Source organism: Oncorhynchus nerka, linkage group LG20 (assembly GCF_034236695.1).
Source record: "Oncorhynchus nerka isolate Pitt River linkage group LG20, Oner_Uvic_2.0, whole genome shotgun sequence".
NCBI lineage: Eukaryota > Metazoa > Chordata > Actinopteri > Salmoniformes > Salmonidae > Oncorhynchus > Oncorhynchus nerka.
In genome coordinates, this window is record NC_088415.1 from 70,881,596 (window position 1) to 70,897,752 (window position 16,157).

Here is a 16,157-nt window from a genome sequence, read left to right on the forward strand (position 1 = left end):
TCACTGTATCACAATTCCTGTGGGTCAGAAGTTTATATACACTAAGTTGACTGACTTAAAACAGCTTGGAAGATTCCAGAAAATTATGTCATGGCTTTAAATAGGCTAATTGACATAATTCTAGTCAATTGGAGGTGTACCTGTGGATGTATTTCAAGGCCTACCGTCAAACTCAGTGCCTCTTTGCTTGACATCATAGGGAAATCAAAATAAATCAGCCAAGACCTCAGAAAAAAAATTATAGACCTCCACAAGTCTGGTTCGCCCTTGGAAGTAATTTCAAAATGCCTTAAGGTACCACATTCATCTGTACAAACAATAGTACGCAAGTATAAACACATTGGGACACTGCAGCCACTATACCGCTCAGGAAGGAGACGCGTTCTGTCTCCTAGAGATGAACGTACTTTGGTACAAAAAGTGCAAATCAATCCCAGAACAACAGCAAAGGACCTTGTGAAGATGCTGGAGGAAACAGGTACAAAAGTATCTATATCAACAGTAAAACAAGTCTTATATCGACATAACCTGAAAGGCCGCTCAGCAAGGAAGAACACACTGCTCCAAAACCGCAATCAAAAAGCCAGACTACAGTTTGCAACTGTACGTGGGGACGAAGATCGTACTTTTTGGAGAAATGTCCTCTGGTCTGATGAAACAAAAATACAACTGTTTGGCCATAATGACCATCGTATGTTTGGAGGAAAAAAGGGAATGCTTGCAAGCCGAAGAACACCATCCCAACCGTGAAGCAAGGGGGTGGCAGCATCATGTTATGGGGGTGCTTTGCTGTAGGAGGGATGGCATCATGAGGATGGAAAATTATGTGGATATATTGAAGCAATATCTGAAGACATCAGTCAGGAAGTCCCATCATCTAAAATACTTTTAACTCATAGCAGAGAGCTCATAAACTGCTTGGATTCAATAACATACTTGAAAGATCTATTCCGTTAATGAACAATCCACTTATTGGAAAGGCCATTGCTAATAGAATAATACATGTATGGAACTCTAAAGGAATTTCTATTGTTGGGGACTTATATAAGGAAAATACATTCATATCATTTAAACAACTCAAAGACGAGCATGAGCTTCCTCAAACTAGTTAAAAAAAACAACCTTTAGATATGGCACTGGGTAAAAGAAATGACAAAATACAATTTCCCTAATACTCCAGAGGAATCACTGCTCAAAAATCGTATCCATAGTACTAGGGCAACTCGAGGTCTGATCTCAAGGATGTATAACATACTCAATACTAATCTGCCTACATATAATAACCTAAGATGGGTTGCATTTATGACTCAGTTGACTGGGATGACTTGATTGAAACCTCTCAGAGCTTCTTGATGGCAACCAAACACAGACAGATGCAATTCAATATATTGCACAGGACATATTTTACTGCATATAGACTGAATTGACTTGATAGGATAACTGACAAATATCCTAGATGTGAGATAAGTACTGGATATATTTTCCTATTTTATGGAGTTGTCCCTACCTATAGAATTTGTGGGAAAATATCAGTAAAATTACATCAGAGATATTAGAGACAGAACTTCAAAATTACACCAGGATGCGGGTGTTAGGGAATATAACCTTGTTAAATACAGTATCAGATAGCACAAACAAATATGTATTTCTTCATGCTGCTACAGCAGGTAAAAAGTACATCTTAACTAAATGGAAATCAGAACATGCTCCATCAACACGACAATGGTTGAAGGAGGTGATGTCATGTTGTACCCCAGAGAAAATATCATGCTCTATCAGGAAAAGCTACTCTCAATTCAGGAAAATCTGGGGTCCTTTAATAGATTTTCTTCCTAACATTCAAAATGTTTCTGATTGAGTGGAAGTTATCTGCTGATTGATGTCTCCACCTATTTTTTTGATTACTACAAATGCCTTGCCTACTTGTTTAGGCTATATTTTATAATGCACAGTTTCTTCTTATGGTGTTTTATTTTATTTGAGTTATTTTAATTTTAATTCAAGACACACTAATTACTTAGTCCTGTGGTTTGTCGGTTTTGTTTGCAAAGTAAAAAATAAAATGTCCAATGGGGATCGTTATGTAAAAATGGAAGAGTCATATTGATTTTGTTTTGACTGATTTAGAATATAGAACAAGTGAGAAAGAGATGAGAAACTAGCATACTGCACAGAACCACATTTACATATAATTTAGCTACATGAACATCCTAATAATTTATAATCCTTCTTTTGATACTTCTGTAAAAACTGTGTGGAAGTGGAGTGCTTAGATCTATTTAGAGATGTGCTATGTGTGCTTCTGATGGGCCAACTGTGTCTTGAATGTGGAATTTCAGATTTGATGGGTTTAGCAGCAATCTTAGTGAACAACATCAGGAGAATAGTACACAATCATTCTTACACACACACACACACACACACACACACACACACACACACACACACACACACACACACACACACACACACACAGAAATAATTAAGGAACCCCAAAACTGGGAAATCTATGAAATTAAGAGGTTTATAAACAGGAAATAATGCCAGTCACTGATGGGTTTAAATGAAAAAAGCCTACTAAAGGAAGTAAGGCCACTACTGGTTTGCACTTACTTCTCTCTTCAAATCAAAAGAAAGTGGAGGGGGGGGTAGGTCCTCTCCAGTGGGGTAACTAGGTGGATGAGGGGGAGGTTTAGGGGTACATTTTAAGAATTGCATACCTGCAAGAACTGGCATGAGCGCTCCTGCTGACAAGCCTCAGATTTCACTAGTGCTTTATGATCTAAGTTAACTGAGGCCTTCTGGTAGACTTCGCGAGCCCTGCTCACCGTTAGACTGGACGACCACAAGCTCTTCTTCATGAGCTGGGCGTCCATGCTTATGGGGATATGGGAGGGGACACAGGTGTGTTTTACTACATCGTTATTGCTGCGCGACGTTTTCATGGCGTGTTCGCTGATGGTGTTGTAGGCCTCCATGAAGTACTGTGACTGGGACTTGTCAGGGTGGCGGCCCATGGTCATGACTCCAGTGGGGCTGTGGAACAGGCTGTGGCTGTGGCAGACGTCTCGGTCATCCAGGAGGTCGTCTGAGCTCCAGTAGCCCGAGGTGGTGCTCCTTTGCTTTGGCTCTGCCGACTTGCAGCGCTCCCTGCTCTTGCTGCGTTTTCGGTGCTTCTGCGTGGGGGGCGTCTCACTCTCGGGGCTATTCCTGCTGCCATTGATGCTGCCCTGCTTGGAGTGCGTGTGTGGACCCTCCAGGGAGTGGGACTTGGCGAAGAGTTTCTGGACGGAGTGGACCAGGTGGCGGATGCGTCCGGGGCTGTCGCTGCGTTGCTCCAGAGCCGTCCTCTTGTACTGCAGCGTGTGGTACCCATCCCGCGTGAACGACGGCTGCCTCTCAAACTGGTCCAGCAGGTTGACTGGCAGGCGGACGTTGACGCCCTTGTTGGGGACAATGTTACCCACACCAACACCCACACCATAGGGCACCACAGGACACTCATCCTTCCCCATCCGATCCTTCAACTCGTAGTGTGAGCTACTGTAGTGTCGTCTGGGGAAGGTCCCATAGGGCACCACACTACTGTCTGAGGGGAAGGCAGTGTGGTTCCTCTGCTGGATGTGGCTCTGGACCTGGCCATAGTAGGGGTGGTCAGAGGGGTGAGACATGGGCATGTCAATTTGATTGATCAGGTAGGGATTGCGATCAGGGTGGTGGCCATGGCCTAGGGCATCGTAGGAAGCAGGGTCATAGGTGACCACATGGTGGTGACTGCGGCTGCTTGATAGACCCTTCATGGTGTCTGTTCAGTCCACAGCCTGGGAACTGCTGCAGATGATGTTCCTGATAGGAGCTGTGAAGACAGGAGGGGAGAAACCACAACAAACTGTTAGAACAACTGGAAATCCAGACGGTAGACATTGTATGTTCCTTTTGTTTGTGCGCTTAGTGCTCTCAAAACAATCCACTCAGTAATAATTATTTTTCAAATCTACTCTAATAATTGTGAAGGTTAGGATTGCGTGGGGAGAGCTGAGATCCTAAAATCAGTATTTTCAACGCACACAATGTTTTGTCAGTGAAGTATTCGTTTCTGAGAGGTTATTCAAACACTCACAACACCAGAGGATTATTGGGTTCCTAGCATAGAGAATGACAGACAAAGAGGACATGTCAAGGAGTAAAAAGCTTCACTTCAAGAATACTGTCACAGTTCAGCTTCGATTTCATAATTCTGCGACACTAGCTAGTTTTCCTGGGCTCATGGCTTAAACTGGCTAACTGGTACTTTGATGTGCTTGTCATTAGTGAATCTTCATGAATATCAAATGGTGGAACAGCGGGAGTGGCATCCTATCCCCTGGTGATGTCTCATGGTAGATCATTACTCTACTCGAACCATATGGAGAAAGACCTTTTTTATTTTAGGGGGGGATCGAAATTTACAGAATTGGTACCTGGAGGAAAATGGGGGAGGGCTTTTTCAATTGCAGTCAAGGGGAGGCTTTAGTCTTTTTTGATCTTGTCCAGGGGAGGGTCATACCATTTGTAATTGATAAAATTGATATAATTCTGTGTTTTAGAATCAGTTGCTTATTAGGCTATACAGTGTGGGAAAAAAAGTATTTTATCCCCTGCTGATTTTGTACGTTTGCCCACTGACAAAGAAATGATCAGTCTATAATTTTAATGGTAGGTTTATTTGAACAGTGAGAGAGAATAACAACAACAAAAATCCAGAAAAACGCATGTCAAAAATGTTATAAATTGATTTGCATTTTAATGAGGGAAATAAGTATTTGACCCCCTCTCAATCAGAAAGATTTCTGGCTCCCAGGTGTCTTTTATAGAGGTAACGAGCTGAGATTAGAAGCACACTCTTAAAGGGAGTGCTCCAAATCTCAGTTTGTTACCTAAATAAAAGACACCTGTCCACAGAAGAAATCAATCCAAACTCTCCACAATGGCCAAGACCAAAGAGCTCTCCAAGGATGTCAGGGACAAGATTGTAGACCTACACAAGGCTGGAATGGGCTACAAGACCATCGCCAAGCAGCTTGGTGAGAATGTGACAACAGTTGGTGCAATTATTCGCAAATGGAAGAAACACAAAAGAAATGTCAATCTCCCTCAGCCTGGGACTCCATGCAAGATCTCACCTCGTGGAGTTTCAATGATCATGAGAACGGTGAGGAATCAGCCCAGAATTACACGGGATGATCTTGTCAATGTTCTCAAGGCAGCTGGGACCATAGTCACCAAGAAAACAATTGGGAACACACTACACCGTGAAGGACTGAAATCCTGCAGAGCCCGCGAGGTCCCCCTGCTCAAGAAAGCACATATACATGCCCGTCTGAAATTTGCCAATGAACATCTGAATGATTCAGAGGACAACTGGGTGAAAGTGTTGTGGTCAGATGAGACCAAAATGGAGCTCTTTGGCATCAACTCAACTCACCGTGTTTGGAGGAGGAGGAATGCTGCCAATGACCCCAAGAACACCATCCCCACCGTCAAAAATGGAGGTGAAAACATTATGCTTTGGGGGTGTTTTTCTGCTAAGGGGACAGGACAACTTCACCTCATCAACGGGACGATGGACGTGGCCATGTACCGTCAAATCTTGGGAGAGAACCTCCTTCTCTCAGCCAGGACATTGAAAATGGGTCGTGGATAGGTATTCCAGCATGACAATGACCCAAGGCAACAAAGGAGTGGCTCAAGAAGAAGCACATTAAGGTCCTGGAGTGGCCTAGCTAGTTTCCAGACCTTAATCCCATGGAAAATCTGTGGAGGGAGCTGAAGATTCGAGTTGCCCTACGTCAGCCTCGAAACCTTAATGACTTGGAGAAGATCTGCAAAGAGGAGTGGGACAAAATCCCCCTGAGATTTGAGCAAACCTGGTGGCCAACTACAAGAAAGGTCTGACCTCTGTGATTGCCATCAAGGGTTTTGCCACCAAGTACTTAGTTATGTTTTGCAGAGGGGTCAAATACTTATTTCCCCCATTAAAATCCAAATCAGTTTATAACATGTCTGACATGCGTTTTTCTGGATTTTTTTGTTGTTATTCTGTCTCTCACTGTTCAAATAAACCTACCATTAATATTATAGACTGATCATTTCTTTGTCAGTGGGCAAACGTACAAAATCAGCAGGGGATGAAATACTTTTTTCCCTCACTGTATATCAATGTGTGCCTGATGCCCCTCTTGATCTCTGATTCTCCACTCGGCACACAATATCAAGTGTGCCTATAGGCTATGTAATTTGGTCTCAATCAAATGATCCATAGCCTATAGGCTATAAGCTACGAAGTGCATGCTGGGAGAAGCACAGAGCAAAGTTACATTTCTAAGATAGCTGCTGGGATGGTGTAAATAAAACTAGGCTACATTACACACCGCAATGAATATTACAACCCTGAGCCCCGACCTGCTCTGCCCTTGAGGATAAAAACCTTTTTTGTGTGCTGCCTAACCAGTGCTGTGCTGTGTAGGCCTACATTGGCAGTTCAGTAGGAGAGTCAAAGACTTCCTCCCCACAACATTTCTTTCTATCTTGCGGGCAGACTAGTCTATAGCCTATGTTATTTTCAGTTTGAGAAAGAGTGTGCGACGATGAGGAGGAGGACCGGAGATAAACGTTGATACTATAGCTTGCTACTACTCTAATTTAATTTTTATAAAAACAACTTGTTTCTTGCCCATGATGTATTTATCAGAGTTATTGACCTCACAATAAGCCAGATTTGAGTAACTGACAATTTGGTGCTGAAAGTTGAAGCAGCCGCCTCGGCAGAATCAATCAGATATGGACTGCTCATGGTGCTCAAAGTAGGCAAATTCCAGTAGACATAATTGATTTAAACAGTCTTAATTTAAATTAGACTTTACTAACAATAAGATGACTTTTTTTTGGAGGCTATTTCTTTTTATTAAAAAAATAAGAGGTAGGCCTACCTTTTTGACAGACGAAATTAGGCTATTAGCTGCAATATCCATAGATTTGTCTGCCAATTCCTCCACCCACCATGCACTCTTTAAATAACAATGATTCACTGACACGGAAGTAGGCTAAGTTAAAACCCGGACTCGAATTGAGGGGGTATGAGGGGGTATTTTATTCAAAATTGCAAAAAGTGATCTATAAGAGCGCTTTGATCCACGATACTTTATGCTACAAACAAGTTGTAAATACCTGGGAAAGACGTGCATATGGTGAAATCTTTGTTTTGTTTCTTTGACATTCAGAGGCTGAGCTACAACCTTCTATAGCCGAGGAGAATAATTGACTTTGCTTGGGAATGAGCCTAATTCTCTCACTATCAATTGATTAAGCTATTCACTTTCTGTACAATGGAATATGTTTTAATCCAGATAGTTTAGGGAAACACTTGTGACCTTCTCTTGTTGGGTTATGCCACAGAAGAAGAGTAGCCAGCAGTTAAAGCATTTTGCTGTGTCGGTAGGCCTACTCTGTCTTTTTTTCCATCAGGTAGACCAGTTGAGATCTAGTTCTCATTTACAACTGCGACCTGGCCAAGATAAAGCAAGGCAGTGCGACACAAACAACAGAGTTACACATAAACAAACATACAGTCAATAACACAATAGAAAAGAAAAATAGAAAAATCTATGTAGAAGAGTATGGAGGTAGGCAATAAATAGGCCACAGAGGCAAAATAATTACAATTTAACATTAATACTGGAGTGATAGATGTGCAAATGATGATGTGCAAGTAGAGATGCTGGGGTGCAAAGGAACAAGAGGGTAAATAATAATATGGGGATGAGGTAGTTGGGCGTATATGCTATTTACAGATTGGCTGTATACAGGTACAGTGATCGGTAAGCTGCTCTGACAGCTGATGCTTAAAAGTTAGAGAGGGAGATATAAGACTCCAGCTTCAGAGAATTTTTTAATTAATTCCAGTCATTGGCAGCAGAGAACTGGAAGGAAAGGCAGCCAAAGTGTTGGCTTTGGGGATGACCAGTGCAATATACCTGCTGGAGTGCGTGCTATGGGTAGGTGATGCTATGGTGACCAGCGAGCTGAGATAAGGCAGGGCTTTACCTAGCAAAGACTTATAGATGACCCTGAGCCAGTGGGTTTGGCGACGGATATGTAGTGAAGGCCTGCCAACGAGAGCACAGGTCGCAGTGGTGGGTAGTATATGGGGCTTTGGTGACAAAACAGATGGCACTTTGATAGATTACATCCAGTTTGCTGAATAGAGTGTCTGTGGTGGAAAGGTAGGCAAAACTTTTAAAGTACCATGCTCAGATTCTTAATGACGTCTCAGATTGGTTTATTTTCAAACAGAGACAGTTTTGTTGCAAACAAGACACAAACTGATTTGGCATTAGAGAAATATGATAAGATGAACACATAGGCATATCTCTGTCCATTCTTATACTTTGTAATTTGAGTAATTTGTGTGGTTTAAAAAATATTCTGCTTATATGTAAAATTATGTAGAATTGTATGAAATGTTTATAAAAGGCTATTGTTTCTCGGACCTGCAAATACGATGACAGATTCATGCATTTCTATAAACTAGATCTTTCCACCCCTACTCTTGTCCACGGTTGTCAGTGAACCCACAACCGTCTGACCCACAGCCCTCTGCGCTATAGAAATCCTGTGTTTCCATGTGATGCTGACAGGAAAATGATAAAATCATTTATAAGGTTAAAAGATAAATGATTAAATAATTCTACCCGGAAACTTAACCATTAGGGATTAGAGGTTATGTAGCATGGATAAGGAGTAATTAAAAATATTAAACATAAGTCCGACTAGGTTAGACTGGGAGAGAGAGGAATGTGTGTGTGCCCAAGAAAACACCTAGAACAATTAAACTGTGGTTGAACCGACCCGGCTATAACTCTGAGAACGTACGATAGGACAGGGAGTACCCAAATCAAATAACATTTATTTATATAGCCCTTCGTACATCAGCTGATATCTCAAAGTGCTGTACAGAAACCCAGCCTAAAACCCCAAACAGCAAGCAATGCAGGTGTTGAAGCACGTTAGCTAGGAAAAACTCCCTAGAAAGGCCAAAACCTAGGAAGAAACTTAGAGAGGAACCAGGCTATGAGGGGTGGCCAGTCCTCTTCTGGCTGTCCTGGGTGGAGATTATAACAGAACATGGCCAAGATGTTCAAATGTTCATAAATGACCAGCATGGTCAAATAATAGGTCTGGGACAGGTAGCACGTCCGGTGAACAGGTCAGGATTCCATAGCCGCAGGCAGAGCAGTTGAAACTGGAGCAGCAGCACGGCCAGGTGGACTGGGGACAGCAAGGAGTCATCATGCCAGGTAGTCCTGAGGCATGGTCCTAGGGCTCAGGTCCTCCGAGAGAGAGAAAGAAAGAGAGAGAGAAAGAGAGAATTAGAGAGAGCATACTTAAAAATTCACACAGGACACTGGATAAGATGGGAGAAGTACTCCAGATATAACAAACTGACCCTAGCCCCCTGACACAAACTACTGCAGCATAAATACTGGAGGCTGAGACAGGAGGGGTCAGGAGACACTGTGGCCCCATCTGATGATACCCCCAGACACGGCCAAATCCCTCCAGGTTTCCCTTATCTGGGGGGGAATGGAACTGTCAGCTGGGTAGTGATAAACTATGGTGAGAATTATGGCGCTCCTAATGTTAGTGTGCATGTGTGTGCATAAGAAAGAAGAATGTTATAAAAGTAATGTCTTTGTATATGAACGGCAGAGCTCTCGTGAATAAACCTTGATTTGATTTTTGTGAGCTGGGAATTCTGTCCGTTTCATTTAAACCAGAACTTTACACACTCTGGTTTGCAGACCGATTAAACTAATTGAAATGTATAAACATTGATAATATAATTCTATATCAGACAATAACAGTTTTTAATATGGCATATCTAAGCCTCTGGTCTGTCCATGAAGTGAGGGTAAATGATAGGCATGTTCACTGCTATCCACTTCGTTTTAATTATTATTTTGGGTATAGGGGAGTGTCACTTTTATTTTTAAGCCTCCTAGAGTGTTTAGGTCAAATATATTTTGCAGAGGGGAGGGACATCCATTTTCATTTCAGAGAGGTCCGACTTTCGACACGTAAACTTTTTTAGAAATTAATGCTCACTCCCTTATTACTTTTAATTCACAGACCCTCTGGAGTGACTAAAAAACAAACATGTATCATTGCATTATGCAATCTCCTGACATAAGGTAGGATAGAAATGAAGATTGTTTTTTATTTATTTTTTATTTTGAATGCTTTTGATCGCAAGCTGGGAATAAATGTAATTGTAATATGAACCACAACCCAGTCTAATCACAGTCAAAAGTGAAAAGCCTCTCCACCAACCAATACTGACAACAACATCTTCACTGAGTCTTCTTCTGGTTGCACTGTACAACAGAACAGATCATGCTAGGCGCATCATAGTAATTGCGGCAGGCGGAGAGCCCCTCATTCAGCTGTGTTGACTGTGTGAAGTTCGTCAGGACAGGAAGCAGAACCCGCAGGGTCGCGCAGCAGGAAAGAAGGGGGCTCAACGGGGGGGCAGAGAGAAAGCAGCCAGCCCTGTTATTATTGGACTATTATTGGCCCCTGTGATCCTCTAATGACACTGGGGGTTGAACCCCAGGATCCTGGCATCACTCACTGTGGAGGCATGGATGTAGTCTAGAAGGCTGTCTCTGCTAGTTGACTGGCTTTAGCTGCCTGGTTTTCAACTAAGTGTAAATGCTAACACCTTTAGAGCATTTCGATTTTTATTTAACTAGACAAGTCAGTTAAGAATAAATTCTTATTTACAATGACGGCCTACACCGGCCAAACCCGGACGACGGTGGGCCAATTGTGCGCCGCCCTATGGGACTCCCAATCACGGTCGGATGTGATAAAGTCTGGATTCGAACCAGAGACTGTAGTGATGCCTCTTGCACCTCTTAGACCGCTGCGCTACTCGGGAGCCTCGAGTGTGTAGCAACGGTAACTTTGGAAGCACACAATGACAGCCCACACAGTAATGATTTATACGTTTATGATAGAGCCATCATGTCTAGCAATAACACAAATTACACTTGTGGAGAGGAACTGGCAAGATTGGGAGGCGATCTTCTTGAAAATCATGCTTGATTGTTATATTTGCCTATTGAACATGACAATCTGAAAAATGATTGGGAATTTAAATATATATATATTTTTATTTACAGTATGTATATCTGCTCTGCTGTTGTCTAGGGATATTTAAAAACAAATCTGGAGGTGTTACAGTGGCTGTTTCCCAAACGGCACCCTATTCCCTATATAGTGCAATACTTTTGACCAGAGCCCTATGGGCCAGAGACAGTGTGTGAGGGGAGTCTGGAAGTTGGTCTCCTCTACACCTTCAGAGAGAGGACATCTGAAGTACAGTATGCAGCCTCTCTCACTCCACAGAGGACCATCTTTCTGTGCTGCTGGCTTCCCTGACCTACTTGGTCTTCATTAGGCAGCAGGCTGCTTAACATAAGATGACAGCTCCACTAGTACTGTACCAGTCAACTCTAACAAGGTGCACTAGCTACCCTTCACTGCTGAATCCTAAAGCATGGGGAACTTTGAATAATAACTTGCAGATGGTTGCTCAGTTTGTTGCCCAACAAACAATGTAACCAGAGAGCCAGCTACTTGTCAACACTTTTCCAGATACATTTACATTTACATTTAAGTCATTTAGCAGACGCTCTTATCCAGAGCGACTTACAAATTGGTGCATTCACCTTATGACCTCCAGTGGAACAGTAGTGCATCTAAATCTTTTCAGGGGGAGGGGGGGTGAGAGGGATTACTTTATCCTATCCTAGGTATTCCTTAAAGAGGTGGGGTTTCAGGTGTCACCGGAAGGTGGTGATTGACTCCGCTGTCCTGGCGTCGTGAGGGAGTTTGTTCCACCATTGGGGGGCCAGAGCAGCGAACAGTTTTGACTGGGCTGAGCGGGAACTGTACTTCCTCAGTGGTAGGGAGGCGAGCAGGCCAGAGGTGGATGAACGCAGTGCCCTTGTTTGGGTGTAGGGCCTGATCAGAGCCTGGAGGTACTGAGGTGCCGTTGGTGCATTTGGTTGTATTAAGCATTTCGCTACACTCACATTAACATCTGCTAACCATGTGTATGTGACCAAATAAAAATGTGATTTGATTTAATACTGCTTCATCACAGTTTTGATTGAGGCAATATTACAGTAAAGCAGGCTTAATGAGATCTGTAGTTTCCAAGTGAAAAATAAATAACTCATTATTTTCAACTTAACCTTATACTGGATACTTCACATTGTATGTTCAGATAGTATTAAGGCTAAGGGTCTGTTCAAAGTTGTGGAAAAAGCCGTTTGAATGTCCCAACCTCCAATCACAGTCATTGCCAGTAGGAGAAGGCTAACTACAGTTACAGTACATGTATATTTTTAATTACAACAGTGTTGCATGAAAACTATCCATCTGTCTGTTTCATAACTATTAATGAGAGTGGTTACGGTTAGTGAGTAATTGGTCTCTGAGGGAAAAGGGTCATTACACAGAGGCAAGGAGAGCAGATGGAACAAAAGGAAGAGAGATAGATGGAGAGAGAGACAGCAAGCGAGAGAGCGAGAGAGAGAGAGAGAGAGAGACACACACCGAGAGATGGAGAGCGAGAGAGCAAGCGAGAGAGAGAGACACACCGAGAGATGGAGAGCGAGACAGCAAGCGAGAGAGAAAGGGTGAGAGAGAAGAGAGAGGGGGGGGTAAAAAGAAAAAGAGGAAGAGAGCATAGAAAGATCAGGTAGTTAGCTATCCCATTTCCAAACATACCATCAAGCATTTGAAAATCCACTGGGAAGCAATTTTCCTAACAAATAGAAGAGAATAGAGAATTGTAATTCAAGGCAGGGATCTGACAGACACACGGAGAGAAGTGCTTGCTTGACAGTATTAGAGTGCGGTCGACAGACAGACCAAGTTGTCTACATTTCAAAAGGGACTCAGGTCTCGCCTTTGATCAGTTGTCCTCTACGGCTTTTCTCATGTTTCTTTGGAGCCAGCAACATACGTACATTTGACTACCTGAACAACTGAGAAAAAGAACCATACAGTGACAGCATTATCAAAAGCATTCACAGAATCCTGACATTACACTACTGCTTCAGATATTGTCTTTGCATTCCATTGCCCGGGTTCATATTCTGAACATACCAAATATTTCAACACTAGGTGTGCATCCCAAATGGAACCCTATACCCTAGTGCACTGCAGTGCACTCTATATGGAATAGGGTGCCATGCCCTCATTTAAATTAGAGCACAATATAGGGAATAGGGTGCCATTTGGGACAGAGATTAGGTTTTGATGTCTTCCCAATTACAGATAAATTATCAACTTCTGTTACAATCAAGAGTAACCAATCAATCAATGACCTAGTCTCTTATTATTTCCTGTGGATTACCACTCTGTAAAGGGAATACAACAACAACCAACTCTTCCAGGTTTATGATATAAATGAATCATGATATTTCAGGTCTCCTCCACAATAGTAGTGACAGGCAACTGAACGTTCAATATCTTGCTATTATCCTTTTTGAAGTACAGAGATCCATCATGTGATGTCTCCTGACAATCCTCAGCCAACCCATTAGAGTTCCACCCAGCTCTACCTGTCTGTAATGAGAGGGCCACCTCCCCATCCATCTCCCTGTCACAACAGACCCTGCCTGGGCCTGGGTGACACACAGAGGTGAAAATGTGACAGCTATATGGCCTTCAAAAGTCTCCAATTCACAGTGCTGTCATGTAGTGAGTGAATTTCCGTCTGGACTTCGCTTTGATTATCATTCACAGTTTTGGTTAGGTACAGTAAGTGAATGTAAAGACCAGGCATTTGACCGGTCTTACTCATGCAGTTTGAGACATAGAGAAATGTGTTGTTATTTTTTCCCACCTCACTGTAATACCAACATCATTGAATACAATTTTACACCACCACCGCAGCAGTATATTGTTGCTCTAAGGCTTTTCTGAAATGATGCATGATTTGGTTCATTTGATTTAAAAGGACCCAAGCTGCCTATATCAGGCAGACAGGAAGAATAGAGACACAAATAGAACACCCATGGCCATTAGATTTGTGCATTGTAGTGCTTTGGGGATGACAAAAACAACTTGAAATGTTCAAATTAGCACGTACAGGATATTCATTCTCAAAAACTCACTAAGGAAACGTATCTAAATGCTGGACAAACTGCATTCCCTAATGGAAGAGTGGAGACATCAGAAAAACACATCAGATTGACAGTGAAAACCTCTCGACGGTCCTTTTCAAAGCGCATGTGCCAAGCGTTTTGATGTCTGTTTATTTTAGAAAGCCTGGCAAACAAAAGCCTTGGAGTCACAGAAATGCAGTCCAACACTACTGAGCGACAACACAGACTCCACATATCTTACTATATGGCCACCTCTTTATGGTTTGTGTGTTGCTTGGTCGGACATAATTATTATAATAATGTGCAATCATTGGATGCTCTCCTGTGTTAGAAGTGTCATTGGTTTAACCCTTAGATGCATAACCTATGGAACTAACACATTTCCATAACAGGTACCTCACATTAGATTATGTTACATAAAATATAAAAGGGACAAACTGACCAATATGTTACAGTACAAATCTTCATCAATGAACGAGATCAATTTGACACATTTGAATGTGATTTGTCACTGTGCACCTCCGTGGCCCATGTTATGCATCTACGGAAGTCGTAAAGAATAAGCAATTCATGGCCAAGGCAACGATTACAATGTGTCAATATCAAACAGGAGTCCGGCAAAGTCATTGAATGAAGCAGGAGACTTGCATCATTTAAGGTAACTGTCCAGTAACTATTATTTTATCTCATACCCAAATTATGTGGTTGACTCATCCTATACTCATGTGGCCAAAGCATGAATTACAGAAAAAAAAAGTTTAAAAACCCAGTCTCAAACAGACCATTTAAAAAAAATGCTTTCCATTTCCTCAAAGATAATAATATCAGTCAGCAGTCTACTCGCATTAATGTTTTTAATGACTGGTATATTTCACTCATATTGTAATTAATTATAGGTCATATTTCATAGAAATCTGTAAACACTGGACAGTTACTTTAAACAATGGATATATTTTTTCTCTCTCTGTAACACTAACAATTTAGGTGTTAGATGTTTAATGTGATATTTGTATTCATTATGGATCCCCAAGCTACTCTTCCTGGGGTCCAGGAAGAGTAGTAAAACAATCATTACATTACACAACAGATTTGTGTGCCTGTGTGTGTGTGTGTGTGTGTGTGTCTTCACAGTCCCTGCTTATCCATAAGGTGTAATTTGATCTGTTTAAAAAAAATCTGATTTTACTGCTTGCATGAATTACTTGATCTGGAATAGAGTTCCATGTAGTCATGGCTCTATGTAGCACTGTGCACCTCCCATAGTCTGTTCTGGACTTGGGGACTGTGAAGATACCTCTGGTGGCATGTCTTGTGGGGTATGCATGGGTGTCTAAGCTGTGTGCTAGTCGTTTAAAAACAGACAGCTCAGTGCAGTCAACATGTCAATACTTCTCACAAATACAAGTAGTTATGACGTCAAGCTCTCGTCTATTTTGAGCCATGAGAGACTGACATGCATATGATTAATGTTAGCTCTTTGTGTACACTTAAGGGCCAGCCATTCCTGAGTCCTTTTTTGTGGCACCTGAACACAGGACTGGACCTTAGTAGTCCAGGTGTGACAACTAGGGCCTGTAGGACCTGCCTTGTTGATATCTTTGTTAAGATTCCCACTAGTTTATTATTAGCTACTGGTTGCAACAATATGTTTTGACCATGACAGTTTACAATCCAGGGTTACTCCGAGCAATTTAGTCTCCTCACTTCTACATTATTCATTACAAGATTTTGGGTTTAGTGAATGATTCGTTTTAAAAAAACAATGTAAAGCCCAGCTCTGTGGAGTGTACGGCTTAGTGATCCTATGGACAGATACTCCAACCTCCGCTGTGGAGCTTTGCAGCTCCTGCAGTGTTATCAAATCAAATTTATTTATATAGCCCTTCTTACATAGCTGATATCTAAGTGCTGTACAGAAACCCAGCCTAAAACCCA

At 42.0% G+C, this 16,157-nt stretch overlaps 1 protein-coding gene across 3 annotated transcripts in view; it reads right to left on the reverse strand.

Annotated features, from left to right (window-relative positions):
• The window catches only part of LOC115103063 (disks large-associated protein 1-like), a 117,875-nt gene that overhangs the window by 32,732 nt on the left and 68,986 nt on the right, over positions 1–16,157 (reverse strand). For 2 of the 3 annotated variants that reach the window (XM_065005728.1, XM_065005727.1), the window contains exon 3: positions 2,829–3,856. In XM_065005728.1, coding sequence (XP_064861800.1) covers positions 2,829–3,800 — 972 coding nt within the window. In that variant the 5' untranslated portion in view covers positions 3,801–3,856. Of the gene's footprint in view, positions 1–2,720; positions 3,857–16,157 lie in introns of all 3 variants that reach the window. The other variant, XM_029623668.2, reaches the window with a different exon arrangement.